At 35.5% G+C, this 18,756-nt stretch overlaps 1 protein-coding gene across 4 annotated transcripts in view; it reads left to right on the top strand.

The window, feature by feature from the left end:
• DCLK2 (doublecortin like kinase 2) overlaps positions 1-18,756 on the top strand; it is an 86,524-nt gene that overhangs the window by 49,560 nt on the left and 18,208 nt on the right. For all 4 annotated transcript variants that reach the window (XR_004779219.2, XR_004779220.2, XM_035550178.2 and 1 more), the window contains 5 exons: positions 7,707-7,779; positions 9,019-9,127; positions 12,924-12,981; positions 16,760-16,879; positions 18,569-18,715. Coding sequence is in view for 2 of the 4 variants with exons in the window: in XM_035550178.2 (XP_035406071.1) it covers positions 7,707-7,779; positions 9,019-9,127; positions 12,924-12,981; positions 16,760-16,879; positions 18,569-18,715 (507 nt within the window). In the remaining 2 variants the exon portion in view is untranslated. The remainder of the gene's footprint in view (positions 1-7,706; positions 7,780-9,018; positions 9,128-12,923; positions 12,982-16,759; positions 16,880-18,568; positions 18,716-18,756) is intronic.

Here is an 18,756-nt window from a genome sequence, read left to right as displayed (position 1 = left end):
CTCCTGAGACTAAAGACAGAGAAAGTTAGCTGGTGAATCTCAGAATAAATTCGAAAACAATCAAGTGCACCACACAGTTTCTTGTCTAGAACATAACGTTCTAGAAGTAATACTTTTGTATTACTTAATCAACATAAAACCAGTAACATGGAAAGCGTGGTTTTATGCAAAACCAGATTGTTTTAAGAAAACCGTTATTATTTTTGCAGGATTGATCTTGGTCAGTCTGTTGAGGGAAACAGAGGGAAAGCAGAGATCAAGTTTAATATTTTGAGATTATTGCTTTACTCTATTGTTAAAGAATTCCTTGTTGCTAAGACTGCATCACTGCACCGACAGGTAGTCTGGCTTCCTGCACTTATTTAAAGAAGGTGCCATGACTGCAGTTGAATGAAAATGTAGATATAAATAAATACTGTGGCAGACAGTGAAGGAATTAAGTATATTTCTGAGATTTTTGGCTTCGAAAATGCAGTATTGTGGCTGCCGTATTGTTTATAAAGCATACATGTTTATTTTTATAGAACATGAAACAGGAACACTTAGAAAAATGTTAAAAATATGATTTTTTCTGAGCTTGAGTTAGCAGGAAAAGGGAACAAATCCTGTAGAGAGCAGGCCACCAGAGCAGCTGCACACAAACTGTCCTTTATAAACAATGTTGCATGGAAAGACAGAGAAAAATAAAATACATGACTATAGATTAAAAGCTGGCTAAGTTGTTTGAAGATCAGCCTAGAGCTAGGTGATAGTGCTAGGTATCAAGGCAGTAAACTTATAAAAGATACTGATTGTAACAGCAATTTTTTTCTCAGTCTCAGACATCACATCTTACATCATATTCTCTGCATGCCACTTTTCCTTTAAAGTAAAGTCTTTTCAGTCCCCAGGGATTCCTTCTGCTTTACAGCACTTCATCAGAAGTGGTATGCTCAGGCACAGAATCTCCTTGCAGGAAACAGTCCTGATGAACAGCCTATCTTTAAAGAGAAGGGCTTTCCTTCTGCCTCTTTTTCACTCTCCAACTAGAGTACCCTTGTACTATTAATTGTTCAGTACATACAGTAGGCCAGTGTGCTGTTCAACATGCCAGTTTTGCAGAAGTGTTTAAAAAGATTTTACTGGAGTCTGAAGTGACATTGAAGTCCTAGGATTTTATGCTATGGTTGCAGAATAATAAAAACTACAGAACTTCCCCACAACCCCAAATAAATGCCTTTATCCTAGTAAGTGAAAAATATGGATATTGTCTTTTGAGTACAGATGAGTAAATAAATAAGGATACTCATTAAAGAAGCACACACAGCTGCGTGCTGCTATGTATTTTTGTTATTGTTTATTTTTAACCTCACAATTTTAGCCCATTACTAAGCATTTGACTTTGCAGAGAGTTTGTTTCAAGGTAAGGATTCAAATATAAAAAGTAACAGGTAAGGGCATGAGGTAAATGACTGCTCTGTATGATAAGCTTTTTTGAGCTAATGTGCTGAGCTTTTTATCTTTCTATTAAGTTTTCTATGGAGATTAAAATTTGTTCATGGATTAAGAAATAACAGTAATACTGCATTAGTTGGCACAGGACTGAGGAGTCCTTTTTCTGTTCTGTAGACAGGTGACAGTTGAATGGTTTAGCGCTTTTATTTGGTTCTGTGTGTTTATAGACCCAGATATGTAACGCCATTAGGGGTTACTGAGCACGATCTGTACCATAAAAATGATCAGTTACTGGATTAAGTAAAGTGGTGTTCCAATATTTTTATGCTTACTTGAATGCATTTTGTTGTTCCCTCTTGAAAATAAGTACTATGAAGTCTTGACATCCCTTTAAAGAAATAAAATTGTACTAGTAAAGAAGCTTTACATTTAAGGCGTTTCTTAGAAACCCAATGCTAAATAATAGTGTTTGAATTTGTCTCTATTACTTTTTTGACTGATTGACCAAATGACCAAAGTGAAAGGGTATTAAAACCCAATCCAACAAATAACATAAGCACTTGCTTAACTTTAAGCTATTGAGTAGTCCTGTTTACTTGAGACTGTTAATGTACTTAAAGTTAAACATGTGCTTAAGTGATTTGAGAGATTAGTACCTTACCTTCATCAAGGCTTTAATCTTCAGTATTGTACACATGTCTATCTGTTAGCAATTGCATATTAAGAATATTTACAAGGAATTATCCAACGTAGGCAACAGCAGTTCTCAGAGGAATTCTTTACTTGTTGCCTGTGGTGAAGTTACAATTCATCATCCTTCTTGCTCATAGAGCGGATGAAAAGAGTTGGATAATCTCTGCTGGAAGGGAAACTGATGTTTTGCACTCAGTGTTAAGTCCTCTCACCTCTGTCTTACGTTCACTAAAAGCTTTACATAATGCGATGAAACTTAAAATCTCTTTAGGAGAAAGGGTAAATCTTGGCATGATTCTTCAGTGTTTCCAGAGCCAAGAAACAAAGTGTATGACCTAATAGATATGAAATACCATGTACGCTCAAATTAATGCTAGCAAAATCACTAAGTATTAATTGGTTATTTTATTGTTACAGGTATAGTTCCTTGATATAGGTGGGCTACTAGTGATGTTGAGTTTCACTTAAGAAGTTCTTGTATATAGTTTCTGTCTTACAGATTTTGTTAGTATTGAGCATTATAATAAATACCAACAATATCTAACCAGAAATACTGATTATATAAATATGATTTCATTTGTTTCAAAATATCCTGTTGCCCTTTTTTAGCACAGCTTTTCACAGATGAGTTACAGTGACACTGTGAATGTGTTCCCAGATTTCAGAGAATACTTCTACAAATAGTTATTTCACAATTTCACTAAAATACTTGTAGTCTACAATTAGATTCACCAGCAATTTTAATTCTTTCATGAGGATAGAGAAAGCTTCTTTGAGAATATCAAGTTTTTCTAAAGGCTTGAGAGTTGACATTCTCTTCTTAGCTGTCAATTGAAAGACTACCTCAGCAATGCCAGGTCAGACCTTGAGAAAAAGTTAATATTAGACTTTTGCTCAGTTTGGACAGATAGACTTGGAGGATTTTACAGGACCTTGAAATATTAGTAATAATATTTGTGTATTTCTGACTGGAATTTTCTAAACAGAAGGGTGTGGGTGCGTGTACACATGTGCCACACAGATCTGTTTGTTTAGCACATTATGAATGTGCTGGAGGACAAAGGCATTACATTTAGTGTATATCAGACATAGTATGAGGCTGTTGAACAACCATAAGAGGTCTGACTGAGGTCAAGGAAGCACTTGCATGTACACGTACAGGACTTTTGTAGACCTAGCAACATGATGGCAAAAAGTCTTCCATTTCTATCCAGACAGGCAAAATAGACCTTTAGGTGGAAAGCTGTAACATTATGGAAAAACATGCTCTAGAAGACACCATCCAATATATTTGCAAGAAGCTGCCCATTCAATATGTAAAAAGCCCAAAACATTTCCACAAATACCTGTCACAGACAATTAATCTACCACTGAGTGCAAAGGTTTGTCATATAAGGTACCATTCTACTTCAAGAGAATATGGGTTTATCCTATGTGTAGCCTTCCTCACACTCTTGTGAGATAAAAAATAAACTCCTACCAGATATATAGTTATATGGTTTTACTTTATCTCCCTCCACCTTTCCATTTTAAATACAAACACTAGATTTACATTTTTTCTGATGTACGGTACTGTTTTGACTCAAAAGACTTACTAAAAGTCATCTGTACTGGACCAGTAGACACAGCATAATTAAAATGAAGACTGACAAGCTGCTGGTTTTTTTTCACTCCTAAATCATAGACTCAAATTCCGAAACAGATCTTAAGGGACCCTGGCCAGTCCTTCCTTGCTACTTATCCATCATGTTACATTTGCATACTCATTTCAGTTCATGCTCTTGGACTCTGTGATGGTTTAAAGGCTTTTATAGGTTTTGCTTGATCTTTTTTTGTTCTTTTGATTTCTTATCATAAACTTAAAAGTAGAGAACCTGATAGAATATCTGGCAGGATGCAGCTGTCTGGCACCAATAGACACAGCATACTTCATATGTTTTAAAAAAAAAAAATCCTACAGTGCTTTAATTAGTATTTATCTGTTATATATTAGAAATAGGTGTTCTACTGTGAATGAAGTAATAATGTTGTTTAGGGGGTCATCAAACAGAAGAATTCTCCTGTGGACAGGACTGGATATTAGTCATACAGAATTTAGACTTTCTCTGTTGAGAAAATTTTTTGTTGTTGTTTTTTCACCATGTTAGCATTCAAACTTCTTAAAGTACAAATTATATTTTGAGTCAAATTATATATCTGGACAGCATGCTAGAAATTTCTTCTATAAAATAATTTCATTCCTTTAAATAGGTTTAAAGATAGTTTTGCCTACTTGGATACCAGAACTAGTTTGAATAATACAGAATTTTTAACAGATTGGATATTAGCAGAGATGAAAGGGAGAATGCTAAATGCCAGTTGGTTAGTTAACGTCAAGGTACAGTAGCCATGTTAGGTACTAGAGTAGGTGTATTATATTCATGGATATGACAAAAATAGTGTGAGTGTTTCTGAGAAAATCATGTGTCATATTGGTAAACCTGGTGACATGAGCCACAGTCAGTCTATATAAAATAGTGTATAGATAAATGTATTGAATATTTTTGTGAATCTGAAAAAAATGTTTCCACAGAAAAGTCATCTCAGTGTATTTCTGTGTGGAAAAACAAAACATAACAATACAATTGGGCAGGTTTGCTTGCAACCTTTTATAGCATATTTAATTACTCTGTAAATGGATTTGCAGCTAGTTTTGAAAACTATGTGTTCACTGAGACATTATCAGTATCTCTAACAATTGTATTGCATTGTGCGTTTGGCTCTGGCTGTGCTGTTGAAACAAATTACTTGTGGGGAGACAACCTGAGGGAAGTAAAGCCAGTAACTGATATGTCTTGTATTGCATAATGCATAATTAATAATAAACACCACACGAGCGACTATCAGCATTAGGTATTCATGGCCAGTAGCATCCCCATTCTGAGGTGACTGGCTTATTTTGAAAAGACGTTGCTGCTCTAAATTATTATGTGAGCTTTTGAAAACAAGAAGTCAAATTCTCCCTCAGGTCTGAGTTTTCTAGGATTTGCATATGAGTGAGAGGGTAGATTTAAGTCCTGTGCACTCTGAATTTATCATGTGTAAGGGGAGCAGTATTGAAAGAGAGCAGTAGTGCTGTGTGGACTGGAATAGAGGAGAAGGAATTGTTTCCAAGTCTAATCTGCAATGTGATCATAGATTCCATCCATATTCACTAGTATAGTATCAAAGCAGTGTGTATCCTCTTCTCATCTCCTTGCTAGTTTGGGGATGATTAGTGAACCAGTCAAATGGGATACCAACAGTGGAAGATACTCCAAATACTACATGTCTGGCTACTTAAATGATTAGAAATTACTTTCTTAATAATATGTACTTAATTATGTGTCACTTGTTACCAATTTTGACCTCTTCCCAACCTTTTCTAGCTAATCAAGCACCTCACAGACATCCTGAGAATTTATTTCTACTGTGCTATGACACAGGAGGGAAATAACTAGTCTGGTTTTGCTGCTGAGAAACAGACTCCCAGACCCACAGCTTCCAAATTACTGGTAGTGTGGGTTTGCTCTCATCTCTAGAACCACGAGGTAAATTATTGGCAGAGCTAAAGTTAAACCTACTGTTTCAAGTTCTGACCCAGCACCTCTCCCACAACAGTAGCAATAAACTTTTTCATTTTCCTGTCCCTCTTTTTTCCTGCTCTTATTTGCTTCCTTCTTGTAAACACTGTGGCAAGAAGGAATGTGCCCAGTCACATTCTAACCTGATTACAAGGATGAAGGAAGTTGGAAATGTGGGCTAGGTATTCCCTTGTATTGTCACTCACTCAAAATCCAAAATAGTCATCAGCAAAAATATTAGTGATCTAATGCTTTGCAGTGATCTCTTCTGTTGTCCCTGCTTCATGCTTGAAGAAGATGTGACTGATGGGTTAAGAAACCGACTCATAAATTTGCATCAATGTCTTTTAACCCAGTTGTCCTTACTCCTGGTCCTTTTTAAACAAATAAATTGCTTACAAATACAGCTACATTAACATAGCCTGGTTTATGTTTTTAGCAACAAGTAGTAGTAGTAGCTGCCTGGTTGCTGTTTGTTGCTACTTCTATGCCAAATGCTGGTAAACAGCATTGTTTTAGAGGTTCTGCAACAGTACATTGTACAGCTTCTAGTTACTGTACCTTTAGCTGATCTGGCAGCTCAGCTGCCACTAGAAACTTAAGCATTCATTAGCATTTCATGAGCCTTTAGACAATATCCCTATCTGTCAATTCAGTTCTTTCATTGACAATAGTGTTAATGATTTAAAATATTCTGCAGTGTAACCAGACAATGTCAGCTAAAATAGGAAATGCTGCATTTGCATTCCCGGTATCATGCAAAGCCATTTCCACAGACACTGAGCTTAAGGCAGAGAAGCATTTTAATCCTTTATGTGGTGAGCAGTGAGAACTATTATAATAGCCCATGAAGAAAACAAGGTACTGGAACTCAACAGAACAGCAAGAAATGCTACATACAGAAGTACATTTATAGTGTAAAATATATTGAATAGAATTTATTAAATTACTAAACTACACTTAACTGTAATGGGAGAGTTTATAAAAACAATGGTGCATAGAATAGATCCAGTGTTTTAGTGTTCATTGCATTCATTCATATGCTTTCACTCCTTTTAAAAATAAAATCTGATTGTTGTGTATATCCCTGGGCAGTATGACAGGACAACTTTGAGTAGAATTGTGAAGATTCAGATTGAGCACCAGTTAAGTTGTTAGTGCAGCAAAAGCAATTTTCTCCAGACTTCATCCTTCAAAATCAGTTAGATACTTGTTTTTTTACACAGACATCTAACGTGAAGGTCTTGTAGATGCCTTGAGTCTTTACATCCATAATAACCTGAAGTACAAACTGCTAAATTGTCTAGCACATTTGACTATCATACATGTTCTAGCCCACCTATACCAAAATTCTGTTCTTTAAATGTAAACTAGTAGGCCATGCAAGTATTTCTACATCACCTTCCTAGTGTGCTTCAGTGCTAATCTGAAGAGGGCGTGGATTGATGGAGTTCAGTTAAGGAAACCTCTGACACTGCCATCTGTGATATAGATGTGTTAGAATACAGCAGGGACTGTGTTCTTGTGGCACTGGCCACTCAGTAGTTGTCTGGAGATGACTGTCTTCGGGTTCTTTGGGTTTGAATTTATGGCTTATGTGAAAATGTATTTTAACCAGTATGCAGTGTATTGTAATGATCTTGTTCCACAGAATGAGGAGGGAAATGTTTGTGCAGTGGGAGGAAATTTTCTTTGCTGTTTATAGGCTTGCTGAAATGTGTTCGACTATTTATGTAAACAGGAATATCAAGGTTTCATCTCAAGTTGGTGGAAGTGTCACTGATGTATTATAATGAAGATGAACTGTGAGAAAGCAAGAATGAAAATAAAATGGAAGTGGAAAAGTAAACTGACTCTGTATAGGTGTTTTCAGGGTTTTTGAAAATTTGTAAGTTTGCTGTTGTTTTCTTGAAATTTCTCCGTCTCCTTGCGAGTACTTTACCATGAGAAATAACAAGATCTTACATACTTCCATAGATCCCTCCACATGGTGGATCTTCTTCCAATGTGAATGGTATACCTGAATCACTCCGTTGCCAGAGTCCTGAAGGTAAGACACCAACAATTACTTTCCTTGCAAAATTTTTTCTCTATGTAACAGTTGGTTCAGCAATGTCAGATGGTTTCCAGTGTCTTCAAATCACTTTTTGTTCTGAGATACATGATACCCTATTAACAGCCAATCAGAAAAATTGTTAATTGCATTTACTACATCAAGGCCGTAAAGCTAGAAAATAAATTTTATTCTTTTTTGTCAAATAGTAGCATATTACTGGATCCCCCTTTTCACTAGTCACTCTTGAGAATTTGAGTGATTTTGAACGTGACTTGTAGGGCATCACCAGAAATGTGTTACAGCTGGTTTGAGAGTGAGGTTCTCTTCACAACTGCATGTGGTGCTTCAGGTAGAATCACTAGGCCCGTCAGCTGACCTTAGCTAAACTTAACCTTTAGTTCCTTAGCTCTTTAAATCAACGTTACTTCTTTAAAATTTTATTTTAAAGTCTTTTTAAATTTAAAAATACTAAAATAAGCAGCTATCAAGCTTACATTTTGGATGTTTCAGCAACAGCTAAGTGAACTTGAAGAAGTTCAACAGATAAAACGTTTGGTGCTTTCTAAAAATGATCAAAGACTTGGTGCCTCTGAATCACTATTTAATTCCCCTTATTGTTGATTTATTTTTTTGGTATCATCTTTTATGGAATAAGAAATGTAGGAATCAAAGTTCTTATTCATTGGTCGAGGTCTTATTGCCACATTAAAAGAAAGAAACAAAAGTGTAGCAGATGATATCATCATGGCAATGGTAGAGCCTGCTTTATTCTAAAAAAAAAAAAAACAAAAAGGAAAAAAATAATTGGATGGGATTATGCTCTTTATTTAATAAAGTTATTTTTACTTGCCATTTTGTTTTTTTACCTGCCTTTTAGATGAATCTTACTTCCATTTTTTGCTTTCAGTATGCAAAAATATCAAAAAGATACTTCAAAACACGTGTTTTGTGTTCAGAAAATATTCTGTGTTCATTACTTTTAAAGTACATCCACACACAAAGTAATATTTGATTTATGTGTTCAAAGGTCAGATAACGCTGATTAGCCTTACCTTGTTCATTGTTATGTTCTTAGGTCTTATAAGATAAAAAATAAGAGAATAAGCTGTGAGGAAAACTACTTTTCAATTCTGTTTTGTGTTTATGATTCCTTATTCCGTATCTGCCTATGGGGGATACGTTACATCCTGCTGACACCTCTCTTCCTTAGTTACTGACCTTGCCTTTTTGCAGGTGTGAATGGAAACAAGTGCTCAGTGTCATCCACCATTCTAGAGAAGTATAAAGTTGGAAAGGTGATTGGTGATGGCAATTTTGCTGTTGTGAAGGAGTGCATAGAACGGTGAGCAAGGAAAATGTTCAGTAATGCTGTTTATTTTACTGGATAAAGCTGTGTTATTAGCGTAATTGCATGGAAAATGTGATGAGGTGAATACAAAGAGCAGTTGCAAAGATATGCCTATGCTTCAGGAGAGCTAGACATAGCACAACACACAGAGCTCTCTATGTTGTTCCAGCAAAGGAATATGAGAGCAGCAGTGGAACATGGCTTTTTTATGCCCCAAATTAAGGAGGTATTACCTTCTAATGGAAGCTCTTAAGGAAAACCCTATAGATCTTCAAGAAACTCCCTCTCACCACAGGTAAGGCTGTTGTGGCTGGCAGGAAATTTTATGTGGAATCTAAGCAGTCTCCCAGAGCACTTCAGCTCTGCCTCAGCAGTTCTGCTGCTGTAATATCCTACTGCCTGCTGCTTAAATGATTTTTCACAGCTTTAGGTAATACTGTGAGCAAAGTATTTTTAAAGGCATAGAGTTGGTGGCAGTTAGCCTGTGCTATTGACTCCCTTTTGCTTGCTTGTTCGGTGAGGTAGTATGGTGAGGAGCCAGGGACTTAAATCAGTCTTTCAGTATTCCAGACTCTGAAATATTCTTGTGCACGACTTCCCTTGGGGTAGGCAGAATACCTTTACAGACCTGTGCTGTATTACTGCTCTTCCCCTGCAAGCTTTGTGTCACACTTTGCTGCTGGTGTAAACATAGCAGATGATGTGACTGTCACTTTCTCAGTTTATGTTTTAGAACCACCTTCTGCTATCTTCATCACTCCGAGAGTTATGTCAGCTTCTTAAATATTATGAAGAATCTCCAACTTGACTACAAGTACCAGGCAAATTCAGCAAATGTCTGTAGAAACCATAGAACTTACAGGAACAGTTTCTATTATTTGATCTCTGTCTGATGGTTTTCTTTAAAAGAAACATAATTATGAATGGAAACAACTCATTCCAGTCTAGCAGATCATAGCTTCATATACAGACACTCTTTCCGAGTCATCCAAATGAGCAAAAGGTTTAGGCAGTAAGGCTGAACGTGCTGAGCATAGATGTATGGGTCTTACAATCCCTAACATTATGCAGCCATTACTGTTTTTCCTCAAGAGAAAGGTTTCTTGATACTATGTTTGATTCATTTCTCTCCATTACTGAGGATAATATTGGCAGATGATATGCAACACAAATCTAATACTTCCTTCTGGTTTATAGCAACGAATGATGATCATTATTTTTAATACCTTTTTGAGAAGGTGATATACTAGCATCCAAGGTTTATATATTAAAGAATAAAGACTGAGGTGGCAGCTTCTAGAGATACTAGCTGATTACAGTACTGATAAAGAAAAAAAAAGTGACTAACAGTGATCTGAGTATGCTACAGTTACTGTTCCAAACAAGTTCCTATTGCACGTACAGGTTTAAGATAATGCTTCTCGTCAGTGTCAACATCTAGATTCCATGGTCTTAATGCTTCTTTTTTTTGGAATGGTTTCCACCAAGAAACTGTGGTTCCTGACAAGTGGTACCACATCAAAGTAGAATCATTTCCCTATGGCATTAAAAACTGCAGGTCTGATACAAAAATTGTGAGAAGGCAATATAGCCAGCTGTGTTGAAAATTGATTTCTGTCCATTTTGTCTTGCAAGAAGCTACACATAAGAGGCTTGAGAGAAACTAAGTGAATGATGCTTCACAGTGTCTTCCCACACGCTGTAAGGCTGGCCACAAATCCTTTGTTATCCACAGAGTGAACAACATTCATAAAAGATATCAGGCTAAATGCATAAGATAAGCTAATATTTTTAGGAATAACTGCTATGCATTTTGGAAATCACATAAATTCCACTGAAAATGGGACATGGGCTGCTAAGTCACTTGGGTTTCTAAATGTCTTCTGTGCTTTTTGGAATGAGAGGATTGGACTAGAAAGACAACCTTCCAATTATTTAAAAACATGAAAAATAAAATTTAAACTTGAAGACCTAGTTTTGTATTTGATCCCACCTTTATATTTAGTGAAGCATTACTAAATGAATTTTATGTAAAATAAATATACTGCAGTTGTTGCTAACAATAATGAGAGAGGAAATACCAACTATAAATTCTCTTTTTTTAAAATTCTTTTTAATTAGTATATTTAATTTCTCATAGTGCTGTGCTTGGAAGCCTCAGTTATAAAGCCAGGATCCCATTATATCAGCTGTTCTACAAAAAGAATTAAATGGTCTCTTTTGCAAAGGGTGCCTATATGTCTATATATGAAGACATGAGTCAACAGATGGATACTGACAGCTAGATAGAAGAATGCCAGAAACCTGTCAGACAATACTGGTCAATATGATAGGCAGTGATATCAGCACACAAATTGTGTCGCTGATATCTTTTTTTTTCTTAGGTGTTATCATAAAGGACATTTGCAGAAGGGATTTGAAATTGGTTAATGAATTGGCTTTGTGAATGTTAACTCCTCTTTCTACACAGTATAAATGCTGAAGGTTTCCTAAGTGGGTTTTGCTGATCAGTTGTTTGCAGACTTTCAGATAGTGCACTTAATTTAGTGTAACATAAATTGCGATTTTGAATTATACACTGTATTCATAGTAGATTTTACATCAGGTCTATAAGAGGATAGCATTTCACAGATACCACTTAGATAGCACTTCTGTCTAAATACTGGATCAGGTTGTAACTATGACAACCTAGCAGATACAGCTGCACTGTGAGAGCAGAAATTCTGTACTGCATCTTTTCAATAATGGATAATTTGAATGTGAAACAGTAACTCTGTTCCTTTTTTGCAAAGTAGTCATTTTGATTAGCTGTATCTAATGCAAAAAAGTATAGTGAGAATTAAACTGTAAGCTTTAAAATGTACCTGATTTTTCCTTTTGTAATTGCCTCCATTTTTTATTTATTTATTTTTAACCATACAGGTTAGTGCTGTTCTGAGGGACACTGGAGTCTCTTGGTACTAATACAAAACAATATAGTAGCAATAGGACATTTAATTTTAACTCATCCTTAATATAAGTAGTAATGTCATATTTGGTGTTATGTGTTTGTTGTTTTTTAAAAAAAGTCATTCACTTGTGCTTCTTTCTCATTTTTCCCCTTCTGAAGAAATGCAGAACATTTTTGTTGCTTAAAGGGGCAAAAAGCAAAATAGAGCTCCTTCTTTCTGGGAGAGTATTTATTGAAAATAGTCATCCTTTTTACTTTGTATATAACCACCTTCTCAAATGTCCGGTCACTTTAGATACTTGCTACAGAGTTCCATAGAATGCTGAATAAAAATAGAGAATGAACGAAATACAAAAGGACAAAATTAGCACCTAAAAAATCCAGCAGGATTTTAGACTAGTGTGTAATAAAACAGAAGGCCTTAGCGCTACTGAATCCTATTAAATTTTTCCAGTAGGGTATCAGTTTTTCTTCTGCTCACTTACACGTAAACATGCATGATTTTATCTTTAAAGCCTAGCAGTTGAACAAAGCTAAGTGGAAGGCTTAAGACAAATTTTGCATGTTGCATTAAAGTGAGTGCTAGGTCACAGAAGAATGAATTGCAGCTGGAGCCTGGGATTAATACACAAAGTGAGCCAGGTTGTGGTAGTCAGGGAAACAGCAGGCACAAATGTTGCTGAGAAAATGAAAAACAAAATCAAGTCCATTCTGTGAATTTTCTGTCAGCAATCTCCATGGGTCAAGGCATTAAGATCTATATTCTTACAGATAATGCCACATAATGTTGACTGGTTTCTGATTAATTCTGATGAACTGTTCTCATATTTTTCTTGCTAGATCCACAGGAAAGGAGTTTGCACTGAAGATCATTGACAAGGCTAAATGCTGTGGAAAGGTAGCGTACAACAATTTACATGCATAAGAATAATAGCAGAAACAGCACGAGCAGCTGCTCATTAGTCATAAATGGTGGGTGTGTTTGGGTTTTCTGACTGTCTGTTCAACAGGGTGATGATATTCCATCAAAGAAGCAAAGTAGTGAGTGTTAGTCTGCTAGATTATAGAGTTAAAAAAAAAAAAAACACCAAAAAAAAAAACACCAAATTGTCCTCATATTTATTAAACTAACAAAGAAAATACCAATATTTGTCCAAAGTGAAATCAGAAGAGAAATTGATGAAATATAGCCTGATGATTTTGATCTGTAAAATATGAGAGAAAATTTGCTGCTATATCTGTATTTATATAATTCCCTTCCCTCTCTGCCTCTTCCTTTTATCTTTTTATGGCTATACATACTCCTTTTATATACAAAATATATATTTGGAAAGAAATTTTCTCAACCATTTCTTTCTGTTTATTTAGTTTCACTTCCTTGAGAACAAAGATCTCTTAACAAGAGAATTCATTATGCTTTATTTTTAATACATTAAAAAAAGACAAAAATTTTCTCCGCAACAGAAGAGCATGTTACATAATGGAAGTAAGTATCCTAGAGTTTCACATACCTCCTCATAACTACAGGGATTTTAAAAACAAGGAAAAAATCAACAACAGGTAAAACACAATCAAGAATGTAGACTATGTGTTAGAACAAATAACAAAAACATAAAATACTTCTATTTTAACTGCTTTGCCTGTGAACAATATACCTTAAAAACAAAGTGCTCTTGAGGAGCTTGACTCAAATGGATAGTTTGGCGTTAGCTAAAATAAAACTTGGGGCACAGTATTAATTAACGATCAAATTCTGGATTAAAGACTCTGAGAGCAGGACATGAATTCCATTCTCTCAAGGTTACTAAAAAGACAGTCTTTTTTGATGCAAATACCTTATTTTGTATGTAAATGACCACACTGAAATGATTCTGAAGTTAACTTTGCAACCAAGTCAGGCTTTTAATTCAGTGGTACCCTTTTCGTCAATTACATGGAGTAACTGCTTACAGTACAATTCTGAGTCACAAATGCTATAAGTGACCTTGCAGGATGATGATGTAAGTCTGTGTGATGTTCTTTGTATGCTACGGAGCGGCACATTACCGTATACTAATTGTATACTAGCATTACTTGCTGTGATGACTTGCTCTGGACCTCTGCTTAGAGGTTCTCTAACAGAAATGGTCAATCTGTGCAGATTTTAAGTTGTGTATTAGGTAGTAGGAGATGAATGTTCCCTCCCCCCATCACTTTTTCTCATCTTCTCTAAGTTTATTTAAGGGAGAATTTAGAAAGGAATCTTAAAAATGTACAACCACAAGAAAAACAGTGCTAGAATTGCCTTACTGAGATTTAAATGTTGGCGTTTCTTTGGCTGTTGGAAGGATGAGCTAGTGTGGTTTACTGCAAAAGAAAACTTCTGGGTGATTTTTACTGCTTGCAGCTTCAGATGTTTCTGTTACTTGTCTGAGTCAGCCTCTTAAGTATCATAAATTGGAATGGTCCAGAGACAGACAAGCCATTCTATGCAGTAGATTTTAGACTTATTTTCTAGTTAGCATTGCTGCTACTTTAAAACAAACAAAAAAGAACAAAAGAAGAATAACACTATGGATGTATACCTGTCTGTTTTGAAAGGACCAGTATCTGTATAGCTGCATACAGATGTACGTGTGCATGTGTAAACAGGACTGTGGTTAAGAAGATGTTGATAGCTGTTCGGGCAGTGCCACAACTGTCGAGAAAGAATTTCAACAAATAAAATACTTAAAATTTGCTACAGCTTAGTCCTTCCTCACCCTCTCTCACATGCCAAGATAAGCCCTATCTTAAAAACAACCATCTGAACCAAATATGCATGACTTGTAAGTTGCTCACTGCTCTCTAGCAATTTATGTTGGATGTCCTAAAATTTGAATCCAGTTGACTAATGCATTTTCTACAAGCAGACTAAATGTTAATTATATGTTAATCTATCTGTAAATAAAACATATGATTGTAGACTAAAATGTATATTGTACTATCCAGGAGAATGTTATAAAAAGTTTTAGAATTATTTTTATAAATGACAAAAATTGACAAACCCATTGGTGTGGTTGAAAATAAGTAACTATACGCTAGTCAGCATGTTGAAGACAGGCATCAAAACAGTAGCTCAGCAACATTTTGGAGTCTTTTTTAAATGAACATTATTAGTAGTGATTTTAAATAAAGATCACTTATGCCTTGGTTTTTATTTAAAACAATTAACAATTGAGTCAAGTTAAATGAAGAAGGCATAGGTGAAGCATAGTGTCTCAGTCAGAATTAATGGATATAATAAATTGAGTATGTTACCTGTTCCTTAGGTAGAAAAATCTATAATAAGATTCTAGATTTTGTTTGGACTATTAACACTAGTTTTGAATTTACAGGTTTTCATCCATAAGGCTTAGTATGCTGTGGCTGTTCACTTTTGTCTGATGATGAAATTCAGCATTGTGTTTAACAAAATTGCTTCATGTTTGTTTGTGTTTTGTTTTTTTTCTCCAGAGCACATTTGCTTGGAGCAGACATATGTTTGTTCAGAATGACAATTGATGCTCTTTCAAATTGAATTTCAAAGGTGTGACTGTTGAACCCATGTATGCTGCACCATACTCACCAAATGAGATGCACACATGGCATGTGGTTTCTGAGTTACATAGCCAAATAAAGCTTTGGCAAGAGCACTGTAAATAACCCTGGAAATAGAAGTTAAAGTAGCATAAGATCTTTAATCACTGCTTATGCACAATGGATCACATCTACCTCTGGTGCTCTGCTCACAAATGCATGAATTGCATGCTACTAATCAGTGCATTAAACATTAGTAAGTTCAAACTCCGGTGAGATGATTTGATATCTGCCAAAGTAAAGGAAATTTCTGTTTTAAGCAGGCATTGTTACTTAAAGGGAACCCTACGTGCAGTATCTGTATTCCAATGTTTATAACAAAAAACGCAAATCATTCTTCCAATGAAAGGAGCATGTAGTTTTCTTCACTCTCCAGTGTTAACCAGGTGCTAAGACGTATTGGAAAACAAAACATCCTGAAACTAGTTGTTCTTGAAACCCCTTACTTTCTCAGAAGTATAAGGAAGGGGAAATAAAACTCAATCTGTGTGCTCTTAAGCTGTCGGAGCCACGCTGACTTAACTGAGCAGGTACCTATTTTGCAGATTGTAAATCTGAACATACATATAAAATGAACTGAAATCTGTAACCAAATCAGTTATCATATTTTTCACATATATAATCCATGTCCTTTTTAAAGTGCCAGTCCTTGAAATTAAATCCTAGGTAATCTGTCCTTGAGTAACCTATGCTAAATGAGAGGTGAGAGCTGGAGTGGATCAAGAACATGTTAACTATTGCTGGGGGGTGGCAGGCTACAATGACCCAGGTTCATTGATGTTCTGAGCATCCTAATACCCTCATAAGGAATATAACCTGCACTTCCTGAATTGCTGTCGTGTTCCGGGGTCTTTTTTTGGAGATAATCCATGGGTTATGTGTTTGAAATGTGGTATTTTAAATTAACTGCTGAAGTACAGTTGGGCTAAAATACAAGTTAAAATCCAGCAGCTGACAATAGTTCTTTACTACAAAATGAAATACCAAAATGAGTGCTCACTGAAGAGCTGATTAAAGGAAAAGGAAATTGGCCATTTTGTGTCTATTCATATAAACCTCTCTACTCTTTTACTGACCAGGAACACCTGATTGAAAATGAAGTATCTATTCTGCGTCAAGTGAAGCATCCAAATATCATCATGCTGATAGAAGAAATGGACACCCCAACAGAACTCTATCTGGTAATGGAGTTGGTCAAGGTAAGACTAAGGGTTTTAAAAAAAAATAAAAACAATTCTCTGTGCTAGTCAAGGATGTAATGTCTAGGAGAAATATATCTAGAAGGTATAATCAGATAAGATTTTAGTGGCAACCTCCATTTTCAGTCATGCAAATATTCTTGTCAGTCAGTTACATTCGTGGGATTTACATCTCTTCAGTTTTAATTAGACTATTCGCATGCAGGTTTGAGGTAATTTTGCAAAGTATGTGCACAGCTTAGAGAGAAGCGGGTAGTGTTTTTTTATAGCATGTTTAGAATATGCAGTAGCTAACTGTGGTGTGCATATCCCAATGGAACATTTTCGTTTATTTCGCTAATATCTTTTTTTAATCATTTGCTTTAAAGGAACAAATTCTCTTTAATTAGTTTTCCTTAGTCAACTGTAGATACAACAAATAATCTAAATTCAAATGATTATGTTGCATTAAAATTAAACCTTAAAAAATCTCACCTCTTTTGCTTGTGTCAAACATTCACTTACCTTATGTCCACTTGGCCAAAAACTTGGTGTGCTATTGTACAGAGAAAAAAAACTCAAACTCCATTCTGCTGTCACTTTGTGAACCAAATATATAAGTTGCATCAAGTTTTATTTCTGCACTCTCTCTTATCTGTGTTCTATACATACAGAGCAGCAGTGCCCATAGGGTTGATCAGCATGTCAGATACAAACTAGTGCAACTCATCACTTTTTTTATTTCTGTCTGAAACGTTGTTAGATTCAGGAGTCCCCACTAGAATGGCTGCCAGCTTGGGAAACTCTGAAGAAAGTCTGTAATTGTTGAATTCATAATTTTTGTAACATCCCATTTCTCTCCCTTTCTAGATGTTATTTTTATGTAATTGAGGCGTCTCTGTTTTTAAAAAAGTTTTTTATTTTTAATATTTTAATAGTTTACCATCTTGGTGCATATTTCCTGAATTTCTGCTGCTTTTCCACGTGTACTGAAATGCTTGGAATGCCACCCACAGTGGCTCAGATAAATCACTCCTACAGCTGTATCCAGGGTAACCATCATAGAGACACCCACGTAAAATTCATGGCAATGACTGGAAATGCTGCATTAGTAACTCATTTACATGTTGTTGTATATTCCAAGAGAAATAGGGTATCCTAGTCAGAGATTGCACAACTGGCCTACTCTGAAATCACCTGGAAGTTCTGCACTTCAAAGGCATCCTGTTTAGCTATATTTATTTGACATTTTCACAATATATCCAATATTTCCAATTTGTAGTTCATTACAATTGCTACATTTTTGTGTTACGTTAGGCTTTTTTTTTTTTTTACCTATTGGATTTACATTACTTTAGGCTTTATGCAAAATCAGAGCTGTTTTTTGCTATATGAAAGTAGTATTACACTGGTAAGATGAAAATGGGAAGTGTAGTCACGTATGTAATATAAACAAGTAATCAGAGGTAGAAAGATCAGTAGAATGAAATCAAGACCAAAAAAGGGCTGTGCTTTGTGGATGACTCAAGTCACGGTATAGTATCTTGGTGACAAAATCATCTTTCCCCAAATCATTTCTTTTTTAAACTCTTTAACAGGCCTCCAAGCATGTCTTTTGTACATGAAGATTTTACATGGTGTTTTTACAAGGTATCTTCAACATCTTAATTATTTTTCCTGAAGTGATCTGTTATCTTTCCATTGCTTTAGGGAGGAGACCTATTTGATGCTATCACTTCTTCTACAAAATACACAGAGCGAGATGGGAGTGCAATGGTCTACAATCTAGCCAGTGCACTCAAATACCTTCATGGTCTCAACATTGTGCACAGAGACATCAAGCCAGAAAATCTCCTGGTATGTCCCATTTATTTTCTAATATTTTCTCTTACTTTGTT

Source organism: Cygnus atratus, chromosome 4, assembly GCF_013377495.2.
Source record: "Cygnus atratus isolate AKBS03 ecotype Queensland, Australia chromosome 4, CAtr_DNAZoo_HiC_assembly, whole genome shotgun sequence".
Classification (NCBI taxonomy): Eukaryota; Metazoa; Chordata; class Aves; order Anseriformes; family Anatidae; genus Cygnus; species Cygnus atratus.
Note: the sequence above shows the minus strand (reverse complement) of the source record. Positions and strands in the feature narration are given on the sequence as shown.